Source organism: Notothenia coriiceps, unplaced genomic scaffold, assembly GCF_000735185.1.
Source record: "Notothenia coriiceps isolate Sejong01 unplaced genomic scaffold, NC01 NC01_scaffold00024667, whole genome shotgun sequence".
Lineage (NCBI taxonomy): Eukaryota > Metazoa > Chordata > Actinopteri > Perciformes > Nototheniidae > Notothenia > Notothenia coriiceps.
Genome location: NW_011357368.1, coordinates 4,101,653 through 4,115,018, shown reverse-complemented (window position 1 = coordinate 4,115,018; position 13,366 = coordinate 4,101,653). Strand labels below are relative to the sequence as shown.

At 41.1% G+C, this 13,366-nt stretch overlaps 1 protein-coding gene across 1 annotated transcript in view; it reads left to right on the top strand.

Annotated features, from left to right (window-relative positions):
* The window catches only part of LOC104955428 (cadherin-4-like), a 222,754-nt gene that overhangs the window by 192,165 nt on the left and 17,223 nt on the right, over window positions 1–13,366 (top strand). Inside the window, exons 6-9 of the mRNA XM_010782756.1 lie at window positions 1,023–1,178; window positions 5,324–5,468; window positions 7,946–8,118; window positions 11,409–11,546. Of these exons, the coding sequence (XP_010781058.1) occupies window positions 1,023–1,178; window positions 5,324–5,468; window positions 7,946–8,118; window positions 11,409–11,546 (612 nt within the window). The remainder of the gene's footprint in view (window positions 1–1,022; window positions 1,179–5,323; window positions 5,469–7,945; window positions 8,119–11,408; window positions 11,547–13,366) is intronic.

Sequence of the window (13,366 nt, the reverse complement as noted above, 5' to 3'; positions counted from 1 at the left end):
CTCTGTGTGTGTGTGTGTGTGTGTGTGTGTGTGTGCAGTGTGTGTGCCCGCATACTGGAGTAGCTTTATGATTGAGACATTTTGATACACCAGCTGATGTTCATGGGCTGTCATGTCGTTAATGGACAGAGATGGGATGCTTAGAGGTTTGGACTCAATTTGGGCAGTAAATTGAAAAACTCCTCCAGATGAGTTCCAATTACACAGCCCAAATCACAGGCCTAACAGTGCACTTAATGCACCTATTCACTGTCTGTCCGGAAGGAAAAGCTGAATCGAAGTAAACAAACTGAACACTGCGCTTCCCATCTCCTCCGTTATTCAATATTTCTGTTATGTGTGCACCCTTGAATTTGAGATGATTATTTCCTTCTTGCCCATTTTTGTGTTCTAACAGCGTGTTTATTGCTTTAGCCTGTTGTTGCTGCCCTAATTACAACCGAATTACCACCACACTTTCCTCCCTAATTGCCATTATTGTTCACAACCTGTCTCTATCCCAGCTATGGGCTCGAGCTAATCTTAATAAATCACTACAGTACCTGCCTGTCAGTTAACAGTAAATATATGTTGATTTCATTTCTCCTTACCCAAAAAAAATTGAATTTAAATTTCTCTTTTAAGCTGTCCAATTCTGCCAAACAGAATACATAGCGCTCCCTGTGGCAGCACTAATGGAATCCTTGAGTACGTGGAAGCTAGAAATGCCAAACTGTGATGAATATGTGTGTGTATGTGTGTGTGAGAAGGAGTGTGTGTGGCCTGTGCATGTTTCCACTTTCCAGTGGGAAAATATGCAATATCAGATTTCTGGGGTTGTGTCAGGACGGAATTATTAAACTCGAGCTGCATATCACAAACTGGTGCTTGAGTAATAAACACCCCTCAGCACATGTTGCTCCAATAGGTTAAGGCCGGCTGTGTGTTTGAGTTGAGATTCCTCACTGTAAGAGCGCTGAAACGCAGTATAAGACTTCACTAATCCATTGATTGACAGTTCCTCTTTGTTTGTTCTGACGCAGATTCGCTCAGATCAAGACAAGGACATATCCATCCGATACAGCATCACTGGGGTGGGAGCAGATCAACCGCCCAATGAGGTGTTCAATATCGACCCCGTGGTGGGAAAGATGTTCGTCACCAAACCTCTCGATCGAGAACATCGCTCTTCCTACCATGTGAGTAGTGTGTGTGTGTGTGTGTGTGTGTGTGTGTGTGTGTGTGTGTGTGTGTGTGTGTGTGTGTGTGTGTGTGTGTGTGTGTGTGTGTGTGTGTGTGTGTGTGCTCAGCTGTGACCTTTGAAATAAACCACAAACTTCCTTTTACAGACAGTTGTCCCTTTAACACATAAAATATAAACCACCCCAACAAGCAGGTTTAAGGCAGAACCAGTTCTATCCAGTTCTATGTTATGAAAAAGCCTTCTTATAAAAACAAAATCGATAATTAATACAAATAAGATATTACCCAAAGAGATAAACTTAGATAAGAAACTAAAATAAATAAAATATAATCCTACGTCATTTTGATTAATATAAATTGGTGCTGAGTCTATAACCATAAAATAAAATAAAGCATATAAAATCCCTCACTTATAGTATAATTGTAATTCTTACAGTGTTCGCTTCACCCTGAAACATGAAATATGAAATATGCATGAGATGGCAATAATGTGTTTTAGATTTAATTTAATATTTCATTCATTATTCCAACATACATTTGCTCAACATATCACATTATGAAAAAACAAATGAGCTTTAGAAATAATTTAATTAAATCAAAAAAGAATACATAACAATGTTGCTTTACATTATTACAATAAGCCAGAAGTCACTAGAAATTGAAAAGGAGTTTTTTACGTGTTGGTTCTTGTTCTTCTATCACTGCAAGAACAATCAAAACTTAAGTGCAGAGCAATGGTGGGAGGAATACATTTACTCTTAAAGGTGTGGTTAAAGTTAGAGTATGTGTTCATTCATTATTAAGTTCTCTGCCAGCAACATAGCTGTGTTATAAAACTGTGCCAGTAACTGAGGCAAATAAAGAATAAAAATAGATAAGTGAGTGGCAAGATGTGAAAAACAATTGAAACGCAATTCTGAAAACAAGATGAGAATATCGATGTCTTTCTCATGTCGGTTCATCAAAGGAATAGTTAGACTTTAGGAAAAGTGCTTTTTGGCTTTCTTGAGAAAAGTTAAATGACAAGATGGAGAGCACTGTTGGATGGCCATCTTTGTGTTGTCCATGCTGTTCTGGTCAAAAAACGAATTGCACAAGACACCTGTCTTAGCGCTTCCTCATTGGAGTTAAACAACGCCTCCTCTCACCTTTGTGCTTTGCTTGCTGTTCAAGGCACGTAAGTATTAAACATTCAGGCAAAGTGCATTTAAAGTTCATAAAAGTATAAACTTGTTGTATTGTTGCCTAAGATAGTCGTGGAAAGAGAGCTTCAGGGCAGTTTGTCCCTTTTTTCCCAGTATGTGTACCTGCTGCTATCCATTGATATGGGAACCTAGTCCTGACTAACACTCCTAGTGAGCTGCCAAGTCCAACCTTAGTGTGAGCTGAGCAGATTTATACCCAGGACAAACTCCAATCAATGAGGTGATTTGTTAAGAAAGGCGGAAGCTTGCTAAGGGCGGCTTAAGTTAAACTCCATGTTTGTTGTAGAGAAAACACTTTAGTTGAGGTGCAATACAAATTTCAGGGAGAAACCAGTGGAGACAAGATGTACGTGTAAACAGAATTGCACTTCTAAATGAATTAAATTCCTCTCACACTTAATGCTGTTAAAGCTACAAGAAAGCAATTAAACTGTATTGTATAAAACATGAACATGCTCATTCCTCTGAGAACTTTAAAAGACGTGGAATAATTTATTTACTGAGCAAATCACACAAAGTTAAATTTGACTTTGTGCTCTTTCTTTCTTTACTTCATATGTCATGCAAGGGCACAACAAAGTTACGGTCTAGTTCTTTTTATTTCAAGAGCAGTTGAAATTCAAATACAGCCCTCTAACAATATGCACTGTAAGGGAAAACCTTTGAGCTTCCGGGTTTGCTGTTATCTCTATCAGTATGCTGCCTCTTTGCCAAAAGCCGAGCACTGCCTGGTGCAGTCTGTTTTCTCCACCTGCCTTTCAAGATAATAACTTTAGCGTGGACCCAGAAATGCATTTTGCCTTCTTTAAACATGGCGGTAATCTCTGACTCTTGCTGTTATTGAATTAGGGTGTAGGTGCATGCGGGATGGAGGGATGAGGGTGGGGAGAGATAAGGCTCGTAGCCTCTAACAGCCTGCGGCGGCAGGACAGATCAGACAATGCAGTGGAAAAAGTAGAGTCAAATTAACCTCAGGGAGACCTTAAGAGGACATTTTGGTGGAGGTGCAAAGTGGAAGCAGACGGAGGAGAGGATGGGCGGCAGTGGGGGAAATCTTCACCTCTCTGAAGAGAAGGAGCCTATGGAGAATGCTGTTTATTCTATTTTCTGCCACAACAAGCCTGGAGGCTATTTTACTGATTTGGCTCTAGTGCTATATGCAATGGCCAGGTAGCAGATTTCCTATCGAGCATACTAAGACTGGAAGAGTATCATTCCCATTATCCTCCATATATGATGAAACAAATTACGTTTTTTTTATCTTCTCTTGTAGTTTCTAATATATTTTATTTCGCCTCCTCCAGCTGCTTCCAATTCTGTCTTTTTTTATCCCACCTTTAGATGAATATCCCTAGCATAAGATCAGGTGAAGGGGCCTCGAATTGATTGCTGACATTTTGACTGAATACATATTTACAAGCCTATGTTTTTAGGAGCAGGATGTAGATAGGATCTGAATGAGCCTTTTTCTCCCCTCTGGTATCATGTAAACTAAACATCCCCGGTGCTTGCAGCTGACAGAAATATCACTAAATAAGTCATGGTCAGGGATATAAATATTCCCAGGTAAGGTAAACTAAATCAAAACAGCCTTACAGAGAGCCATTCTGAAAGGGCTTTTCTGTATGCAGTTTGACCTTCAAGTATGCAGTGAGAAGACAAATCTCAAGTATTTATTTAAACTCAACATTTCCCTGATAATTCAGTTATTTTTCTCTGCTCTCATTTCCATTCGGTTCTTTTCCTTTCCCCCAGAGAAAGCAGTCAAGACACATTTCACGCTATGTATTGATTCCAGTGATAACTTCATGTCCAAACTTTGTGAGAAATCCTAGTTGGCGATTCCATTGATCTAAACACAGAAGAGTTGAATTTGAGATGCGCCGACGGAGTTTGTGGATTCAGAGGGAAGTGAGGATTTCTCAGAGCTCTCTTTCAAACAAAACCTGACAGAATGTTTTTCTGGGATGCACAGTGATCCTACCACGGAAACTTTGCCTTTATAACATTGCCTGCTTCGAATAAATAAGATGTTTCTTTTTTTGGTTTTGTACCGAGATAAAACACTTGCAGGGACTAGGTGTAAAAGAGATGAGAAGAGAAGAAAGTACGGTACATGATGGCGAAGGCTACCTCTTTCCAAGAAACATATATAGAGTGACTCTTATGACCCTACCTTGTACTTCTTTAAATAAATCTTTTTGAAAATGGTATACTGTGTTATTCAACAATGCAGATTTGATCAGACTGTGTATTTTTTAGCAGAGCTGAATACAAATTGAGTGAATGTGGGTTTTTGTTCGGCTTTAGAGGTTCTGTGAAAGCATTCACCTTGAAGCTTCAGAAAACTTTAACGTTTGTTTGTGTTTTATTTATGTTGCTTCTCGCTTTCTCCAGTCCATTCCTTTGAGTATAAACATTTGGGATTACACTGAGGGTAAACGAAGATGATATTCAAACATGCAAAACAACCATTAAAATATTTAGTTTGAGTATTTCCAATTCTAACCACAGATTGTAAGGTTGCAAAAGAGTAGTAACTTAACTAAACCAGACTAAAGTATTCTGAAATAACATTTTAGTCAACAGAAAATGTATACTTTCACGTGTAAAATATAACATACATTTCAAAATATGTTTTCCAACATGCAGAGACAACATCATTTGCCTGACAAACTAGAACTGTAAAAGTGTCAGAAACCAAAATATGAATTAATGAATAAGAGGTTATAAATAAAAGTTGTTAAATTGAAGAATCCCTTGTTCCTTCTGTAATAAATGTTTTTTATCCATTAATCACCAAATGTTTACCCTACATAATTATATTTCTTTATGAAACTAGCACTCATCTTCATACATTATTTATCAGTTCATTTCTTCCCAAATCCAAAAAGTTTAAATACAACCTGATTTTTCTGTGTCTTCGTGTCTCCTAGCTGCGAGCCCATGCTGTGGACATGAATGGGAACCAGGTGGAGAACCCCATCGATCTGTACATCTTCGTCATCGACATGAATGACAACAGACCCGAGTTCAAAAACCAGGTCTACAATGGCTCTGTGGATGAAGGCTCTAAACCAGGTAATGAAGCAGGGATGGATAGGTAGATTAAACAATGAGTAAAATATGTAGCAGGACCAATCAAAGAAGTTAAGTGTTTATTAGAAAAGATTAAAGAAATGTGTGGAGGGGTGACGTGTTGGGATACAGGTTGACTGAGGATGAGTATATCTGGAGAGATTGGTGCAGTTAAAAGAATGACTGCACCAGTGAATCTTTGACCCAATAGAGAATTGTCCAAACACCTTGATTTAGCAGACGCCGGTGAATCTTTCTCCCACAGTGGCTTTTCACTGAGCCTTCTGCAGCAGCGGCCATAAACCAAAGAGGGTGCTCAGGCTGGAGAGGAGATTGAGGATTAAATGTACCACGCTGTAGCACCACTGGGTCATTTTATGTCTAACCTCAGAGCGGAAGAATCCCAGAGACGAGCTCTCAGTGTGTATGCGTGTGTGTGAGCCTGATGAGCCAGAGTTTATTGCACCATAGGTGATCTCAAGAGGTGTCCAGGTTCTCATTTCCTTTTTCTTTGTCTTTCTTTCTTTCTTTTATCGCTGCTGCTGTTCCCTCCCTCTCAGCCTCGCCCCTCCCAGCAGACAAGTCTCTGTGGCATGCATGACATTCAGCTGAACAATAATCATAAAAAAAGGAGAGTTTTAGAGTTTAGAGCTCCAGTGGTTTCAATGCAAGGCCAATTACAGACTTGAATTAGTTTGCAAATTAAAGAGTCATTATGGGGACCTAATCCTGTCAGGCACAGCTTAGGACGCCCGTACAAAGGGTCCACATTAAACCCCTTAAGAGTGCAGCTTAATGAAATTACCCCAGCGATGTGTGACGCATTGTGATTCTTCATCTCTTCCTCTCTATCCCTCCATCTTAAGAAAGAAAAACAAAGGGTGGAGGGCTGGAGAACTCCTTTTCGGAATCATTACAAATATGGAGTCCTCTCTTCCTCTCTTCCCCCCTCTGTTCCTGCTGGCTTTTTTTTCCTCGTCTCGCTGAGAGGCCTTTCGAGTGCTCCCTATGGCCGAGTCATTGACAAATGTTGCTTTGAAATGTAATGAAGTTTGAAATGGGAGCTGCGGTTACAATTATCCTCGGACAGGGGCTGTCACTGGCATGATATCACTATCTCTGGCAATTAGAATGGGCTGCGAGAGAGAGGGAGAGATGGAGAGATTGGGTGACAGGCTGAGATCCCACAGAGTTATGAGTGTGTGGAGGCAGCAAACAAGTGGTGCATTCATGGACGGATAGTGGCTCGTTCTTTCCGCTGACACAGAATCCTATACGCCTGTGCTTACCTGTGCTTGTAATCAGATTGAATCATATACTGTATATGGGGCAGGTTTACAACTAATCAATGTAAGCAAGTGTTTACTATTAATGTTATGCAAATAGTAACGGAGTAATGTGATTAGTAATATCTGTCATCAAAATGTACTTTGAGCATGTACAAGAACCTTCCATTTTTCAGTCAGTAAAGATGAAATGGTTCACCATTTGCAGCCTTGTCATTGTATCCATTCAATCCAAAATATGATATATGATGCCATAAAATCTGGTCATAATTATAAATGTGCGCATTATATATTTGTGCTTGTAGTTATTGAGTCTTTATTATTCATTGAACAGGTGTGCAACATTTCTCTGCTGACATAAATCTGTGAAGATGCTTTCACATTATAAGTGTTATTAAAGTGTTATGGGTCATCCAGGTGGTTTACTCGCCATGTTTATGTACTTGTGAACCAATATGTGTGTGATCGTTACCAATACTGTATAACTGTCATAACATCTGTTTTTTGGATGGTTGATTAAACTACTGAGTGCAGAACCCTTTTTTATACAATTAAAGCACAAAATGTTTTGTTAAAATAAATATATTTGTATCAAAATTAAACAAAGAAATTCTGAACAGAAGCCACTATGGCAACTAGAGACTATCAGTTGCTTATTTTTATTTTGTGTATAAGAACATGTTTATCCGTGACATAAAAACTGTAACCTGAACAGGAGAGAAGAGATAAGTCTAGAAGTCAGCAAACTGATTTAGTAAAGTCAGGCACACAACAATCCCAGAAGTCAGCTAACATTAGACCCTAGTGTTCACACCAGACTAGGTAAGGTTACATCAGCAGAAAGCCTGAGTGTGTTCATTTGTTTTGCTCGCTGAATGGTTAGAAATGTATTCCATCCATCCATCTCCATCCATCTTCTCCCGCTTATCCGTGGTCGGGTTACGGGGGTAGCAGTTCCAGCAGAGAGCCCCAAACGTTCCTTTCCCTGGCCACATTAACCAGCTCTGACTGGGGGATCCCAAGGCGCCCCCAGGCCAGCGAAGAGATATAATCCCTCCAACTGGTCCTAGATCTACCCCTCGGTCACTTCCCAGCTGGATGTGCCTTGAACACCTCCCTAGGGAGGCGCCCAGGTGGCATCCTTACTAGGTGAAAGGTGAAAATGTATTGACAAATATAATTTTTCTTCATCAGGGACGTATGTGATGCACGTGTCAGCGTTCGACGGTGACGACAACACCACGGCTAACGGAATGGTGCGCTATCGAATCCTGTCCCAGACGCCGCACAGCCCCATCCCCAACATGTTCACCATCAACAGTGAGACTGGAGATATCGTTACCGTGGCAGCCGGCCTCGATCGAGAGGTTGGTTTCCTTAATCTCACAGTATTCTCAATTTATTTTTAATGTTTCACATGAATAAAATCTTGCAAAGCAGCCTTCACATATAATGACAATTCAGCAGTGTGCACACAGTCTGAATCATCTATAGCTGGCCAGATGATACTCCTTTATCTTTATTTATGGAGCACGGTTCCTAAAAGCATTGTTTACTTTGATGACACTCTGAGATGCAACTTTAAAATGTTGACTAGCCATTTGTCATCACATGCAGTCTTTTATTTTATTTATTTTGTTACAGTAAATTGCCTTCTTCTGCGGTCACCTTGTTTATGGAGCTATAAAAGTTGTGACAAGATCCAAATGTGTTTATTCTTATGACATGGATGTGCCAGTGACAACTCTGCAAAGAAATCTCCGAGACAATCATCCTCCCAAACTGTCACCGGTGACAGACCTATTAACAACACATCACGCTGCAGTGGGCTGCTCACGTTGTTGTGTGTGTGTGTGTGTGTGTGTGTGTGTGTGTGTGTGTGTGTGTGTGTGTGTGTGTGTGTGTGTGTGTGTGTGTGTGTGTGTGTGTGTGTGTGTGTGTGTTTGTCCCTGTGTATGTCTTTGCGTAGTAAAGATAAAGTGGAAATATCTGAGATAGAATGCCCTTGACACCTGTCAGACAAACACAAAGGCCCATATAATCACATATACACTCGATAAAACACAGGCAATTGAGGGGGTGGGGGGGGAAAACTGTAGGGAGCAGTGGAACAAAAACGGAGTTGGGCAGACGGGGTATTACAATGAGTTGGGAGGATGTCAGTGTGTATTTGGCAATGAAATAGGGTGATACAGAGAAGCAGGATGAGACACAACGGTGCCAGAGGGAGGGAGAGGTACGAGCGGAACATGGAGTAAAAATGTCTCAGCTGCTTATTTTTACTCTGTTTTTTCCCCAAAATGCTAATCCAGCCAGTCACCCCTAATGTGGGATTAAACACCTACCCCCACCACACACACACACACACACACACACACACACACACACACACACACACACACACACACACACACACACACACACACACACACATCACACACACTCACACACACACACACACACACACACACACACACACACACACACACACACACACACACACACACACACACACACACACACACACACACACACACACACACACTCACACTCAATCACACATGTTTATACAACTATACATTTGAAGACCTGTAAAGACATAAATCCTCACAAGCCCCTTTTATTAACCTCCCCAAGGTAGCATCACACCCCCACACACATTCACACCTGGTAACTGCCCAGTTCAACTTCAGTGTTGTATGTTGGCCACTGAGCGGCTCCAATGGAGACAATTTGGGCAAAGAGCCTGCTCAGAGACCCCTCACTGGTTATAATAAGGGAGGGGCAATCACTGTCCTTTCACTTATACCAACTAAATAAAGAACTCATTTTCTACTTCATTATCTATATTCTTGATAAGGAGAAATGTATTTGACTGTGAGTCGTTTTAAAACAATTAGTTGAGAACATTTTGAGAAAAGCATGCAAGGAATATCTGCATTTCTCAAAAATTTGAATGGGGACCCACAAAGTCAGATATACAATCACACACACACACACACACACACACACGCGCGCACACACACGTACACACAACATACCGACAACATACCGACAACATACCGTATGTGCACAGACAAACACAGATACAGTACATGCATCAGATTCTCTACATTTGGTGTTCTCCCACATACATGTGTACATACAATTAATGTATGCATTTGTGGTGCACACAAATGCATACAAACACATGTACTGGTTTTCCTGCAACATTATTAGAGGAGATGAGAAGTCTCCAACCTTGCAGAGAAAAATGTATGAACTCTTATGTATTGTACATCATCTCAAAAATATGCTACACTGCAGTGCTTCCCTGGTCTTCTTTTAGTCAGCACTTTGGCCCTTTAAAACTTTGAAAGTTTCTGCATCTCCCTTCTTTTCTTGGGCTAGGGTGTTTGAGGTGTTAGGTGCATCAAAAAAAGAAAACACACGCAGCTATATTTGGTCGTCTCTCCCTTGTGCCTTGGCTGCATCCCCTGCTGTCTCTTATCTCCTCCTCTGTTCTTCACTTTTGAAATGTTTTCTTCCTTCCCTTTATAAGCTCCCACACTGTATCTCTTCTAAAGGTTTCCCCTGGTCTGCAGTGGACTTTTAAGAGCTTGTTGACAGTAACAGACCTCAGTCCTCCAGGGGAAGCTGGGTATGCTGCGGTGTTGTTGCAATGCTGAGAGGTTCAGAAGAGCTCTACATAATTACTCCCTTGTCTAATTAGTGAGAGTGTTGTGTACACGCTGTACACTGGCTGATGGGACAGCCAGCCAAGCACTGCCTCTGAACAATATAGGGAGGAAGAGAGGTGTGTGTGTGTGTGTGTGTGTGTGTGTGTGTGTGTGTGTGTGTGTGTGTGTGTGTGTGTGTGTGTGTGTGTGTGTGTGTGTGTGTGTGTGTGTTTACGTAAGGGTGTTAATGAGAGTGTGTGTACAAGGTTGGAGTTCAGCATCTCGTCTAGCATCAAGATGAGAGGAACTGAGAGGAGCTGTCTAATCCTCCTGATGTAGCGTCCTGGCCTAATTGGGATATTTACTCGGTAATTAGCAGGTGAGAGAGGCACTGGGATTGTAATTGGGAATCTCAGTGACGAGACACGTTACCCAGACAGTCTGCTCCCAGACTCCATCCTTCCTGCAGCCCATTAACTGCACCGTGGGACAGAGGAAGAGAGTGGATACTGGAATAGAGAGGCAGCTCAAGCTAGTACTCGAATAGAAATAAGAGAACCATTTTTCAGCTTGCAGTGAAGTGTCATTTCAAAAGATGAAATGGCATTTATCATTCTCTTGTATTATTGCTCTATAGATAGTCTATTAATCTCTGTCAGTTGGATCATTGTCTTCACATCTGTCCATCAGTGGCACTGGATAAGAAACGTCTTTGATGACATACCCATGGGGAGGCTCCACAGTGCAGCCTTCAGATGGTGTGAAGTCTGGATACGTTCCGCTGTGGAGGTTTTAACGCAGTCGAATGGAAGACATCACCACTGTGATTCTGTGTTTCAAATAAGAGAATGGACCGCTACTATAGAACAGAACACAAGCGCAGCTTATTCTCCCTCAGGGATTCACACTCTGTGGTTGTTGCTGTAGACTCGATGAAGAGAAAGTTTCTTTTTTTCACATGAATAACTGCATTCTTTCTCTGTTTCTGTCTGTTACAGAAAGTGTCCCAGTATACCATCATCGTACAAGCCACGGACATGGAGGGAAATCTAAACTTCGGCCTCTCCAACACGGCCACTGCCATCATCACTGTCACCGACATCAACGACAACCCTCCCATGCTGACCTCAAGAACTGTGAGTTTCTACTGTGGTGCAACTCGAATAAGAATTTGGTCTGGGTTAAGAGAAGAGAATGACTGTTCAAAATATATATTTAAGGCTAGTGAGTGACGTACATTGAAGAAAAAGAGGAGGACAAAAAGGAGAGAGGGATAGAATGAAAGGAAGAAAAAGGAAATGACTACACCACTGTAATGTTGTTACACAGGAAGTTGTACACATGGCCAGGAGGAGGATTGTGAAGTGCAAAGGGTACTTATCTTATTTCCTCGTAGAGGATACAAACTAACACACAAGGAAAACTAATCCATATATTGACTTTCATCAGCAAGAAAATTAGACCCAGCAAATCGTTAAAGGTTGTTGATGCGATGCTGATATTTAAAACGATGATTACATTACAGGAGGTCATTATTGAGAGCAGAGTCAAATTAAAAGTAATGTACAATGTGGTCAAATGCAGCTACATAATCAATACTTTAACAAGTGAAGCAGGAGATGTAGTTGTTTTTAAAAAGTTGACTTTCTATGCAGTCTCTTATTTTAATTCTGGTAATTTCTCTCAGAGATGATGATACATGTTTAGATGTGCATGTGAAACAGCCAAGGTGGCAGCAGTAGCCTATTCCTCAAATATTTTTGCAATTATTTCCACGTTTTTAATTCAATAAAATGAGGAATGTTTTTATATTTGATGTGGCAGAGACATGCATTTGTTAAGCAATGTGGTCGACAGTGGAGTCAGCGTGTCTGCATTTAAGTTCCAAGTTATGATGAAAAATTCTTCTAGGTGTCAGTTTGGCTTAAGGGGTCAGAATTATTCAGAGTGTGTGCTTTGCTATCAGTAGTGATGAGAGCATGGGGATGTTTGGGTTGATAAGGTGCTTAGCTCTGCATCTGCTGAGGGGATATCAGCACTACAGTCGTCTCTGCTCTTTGAGGTGGTATAGCAGAGGAGTTAGCATTAGCATTTGCCCTGGGGGGTATCAAAACCCCTATGATGATGAGTTAGCACTGGCGGTAAGCATGTGTCAACCTTGTAGCTCATCAGAGAGCTGCTACATCACACACAGCATGACATGTGCAGAGAGAGGGCAGAGGAAGACTCACAAAGGAAATGGTTAGCAAAAAGAGAACAAAGAGGGACGACGAGTTGATGAGCCGACCACCATGCAGACGTTGACGGAAAAATGAAGAGAGGAAAAAGTGATGAGAGAATGATGGGCAGAGGAGGAAGAGTGAAGGATAATTTGGTCACAGGAGCTATTTTCTACAGAGATAGTGATAAAGCAGAGACGTGCCCTGTTGTAAATCAAAGGCCTTTCCTGACTCGGCATCCCTCTCTGATTTAACTTTCTCTACTGATGACTGCTTATTGATGATAGTGGCTAGTAATAGATTGATATTCTCTAACTGTATTCCACCATGTTTAAGTGCATTTCCATCATCGCCATCATGGATATTGATGATAAACTTTAGTGGAGGTCTGGAGCAGTGATGAGAAGAGCACTTTTACCCATTCCCTCCATAAATCACACATTTTAGTGGTGGGATAACATAAAAGCCATTTTGTTGAGAATGCAGGCCATTATGCAAATGTTTAGTGTTTGCAATAAACCCCATAGATCTTCCATCGTGTCCCAGAAATACAAAGTTTGGGGAATTTGTCTTTAATGTTGATGATTAATATTTCATCATGCCTATCAGAGGCTGCCCTATTTTTCACGGCGGCAAAGGGTGGCGTATGTGAACGGATGGGAAGCTTATTCTGGGCTGCATACATGCTTTGCATTATGCCTGTGATGCTGATGGATGCGATGATTTGAGAAAATATA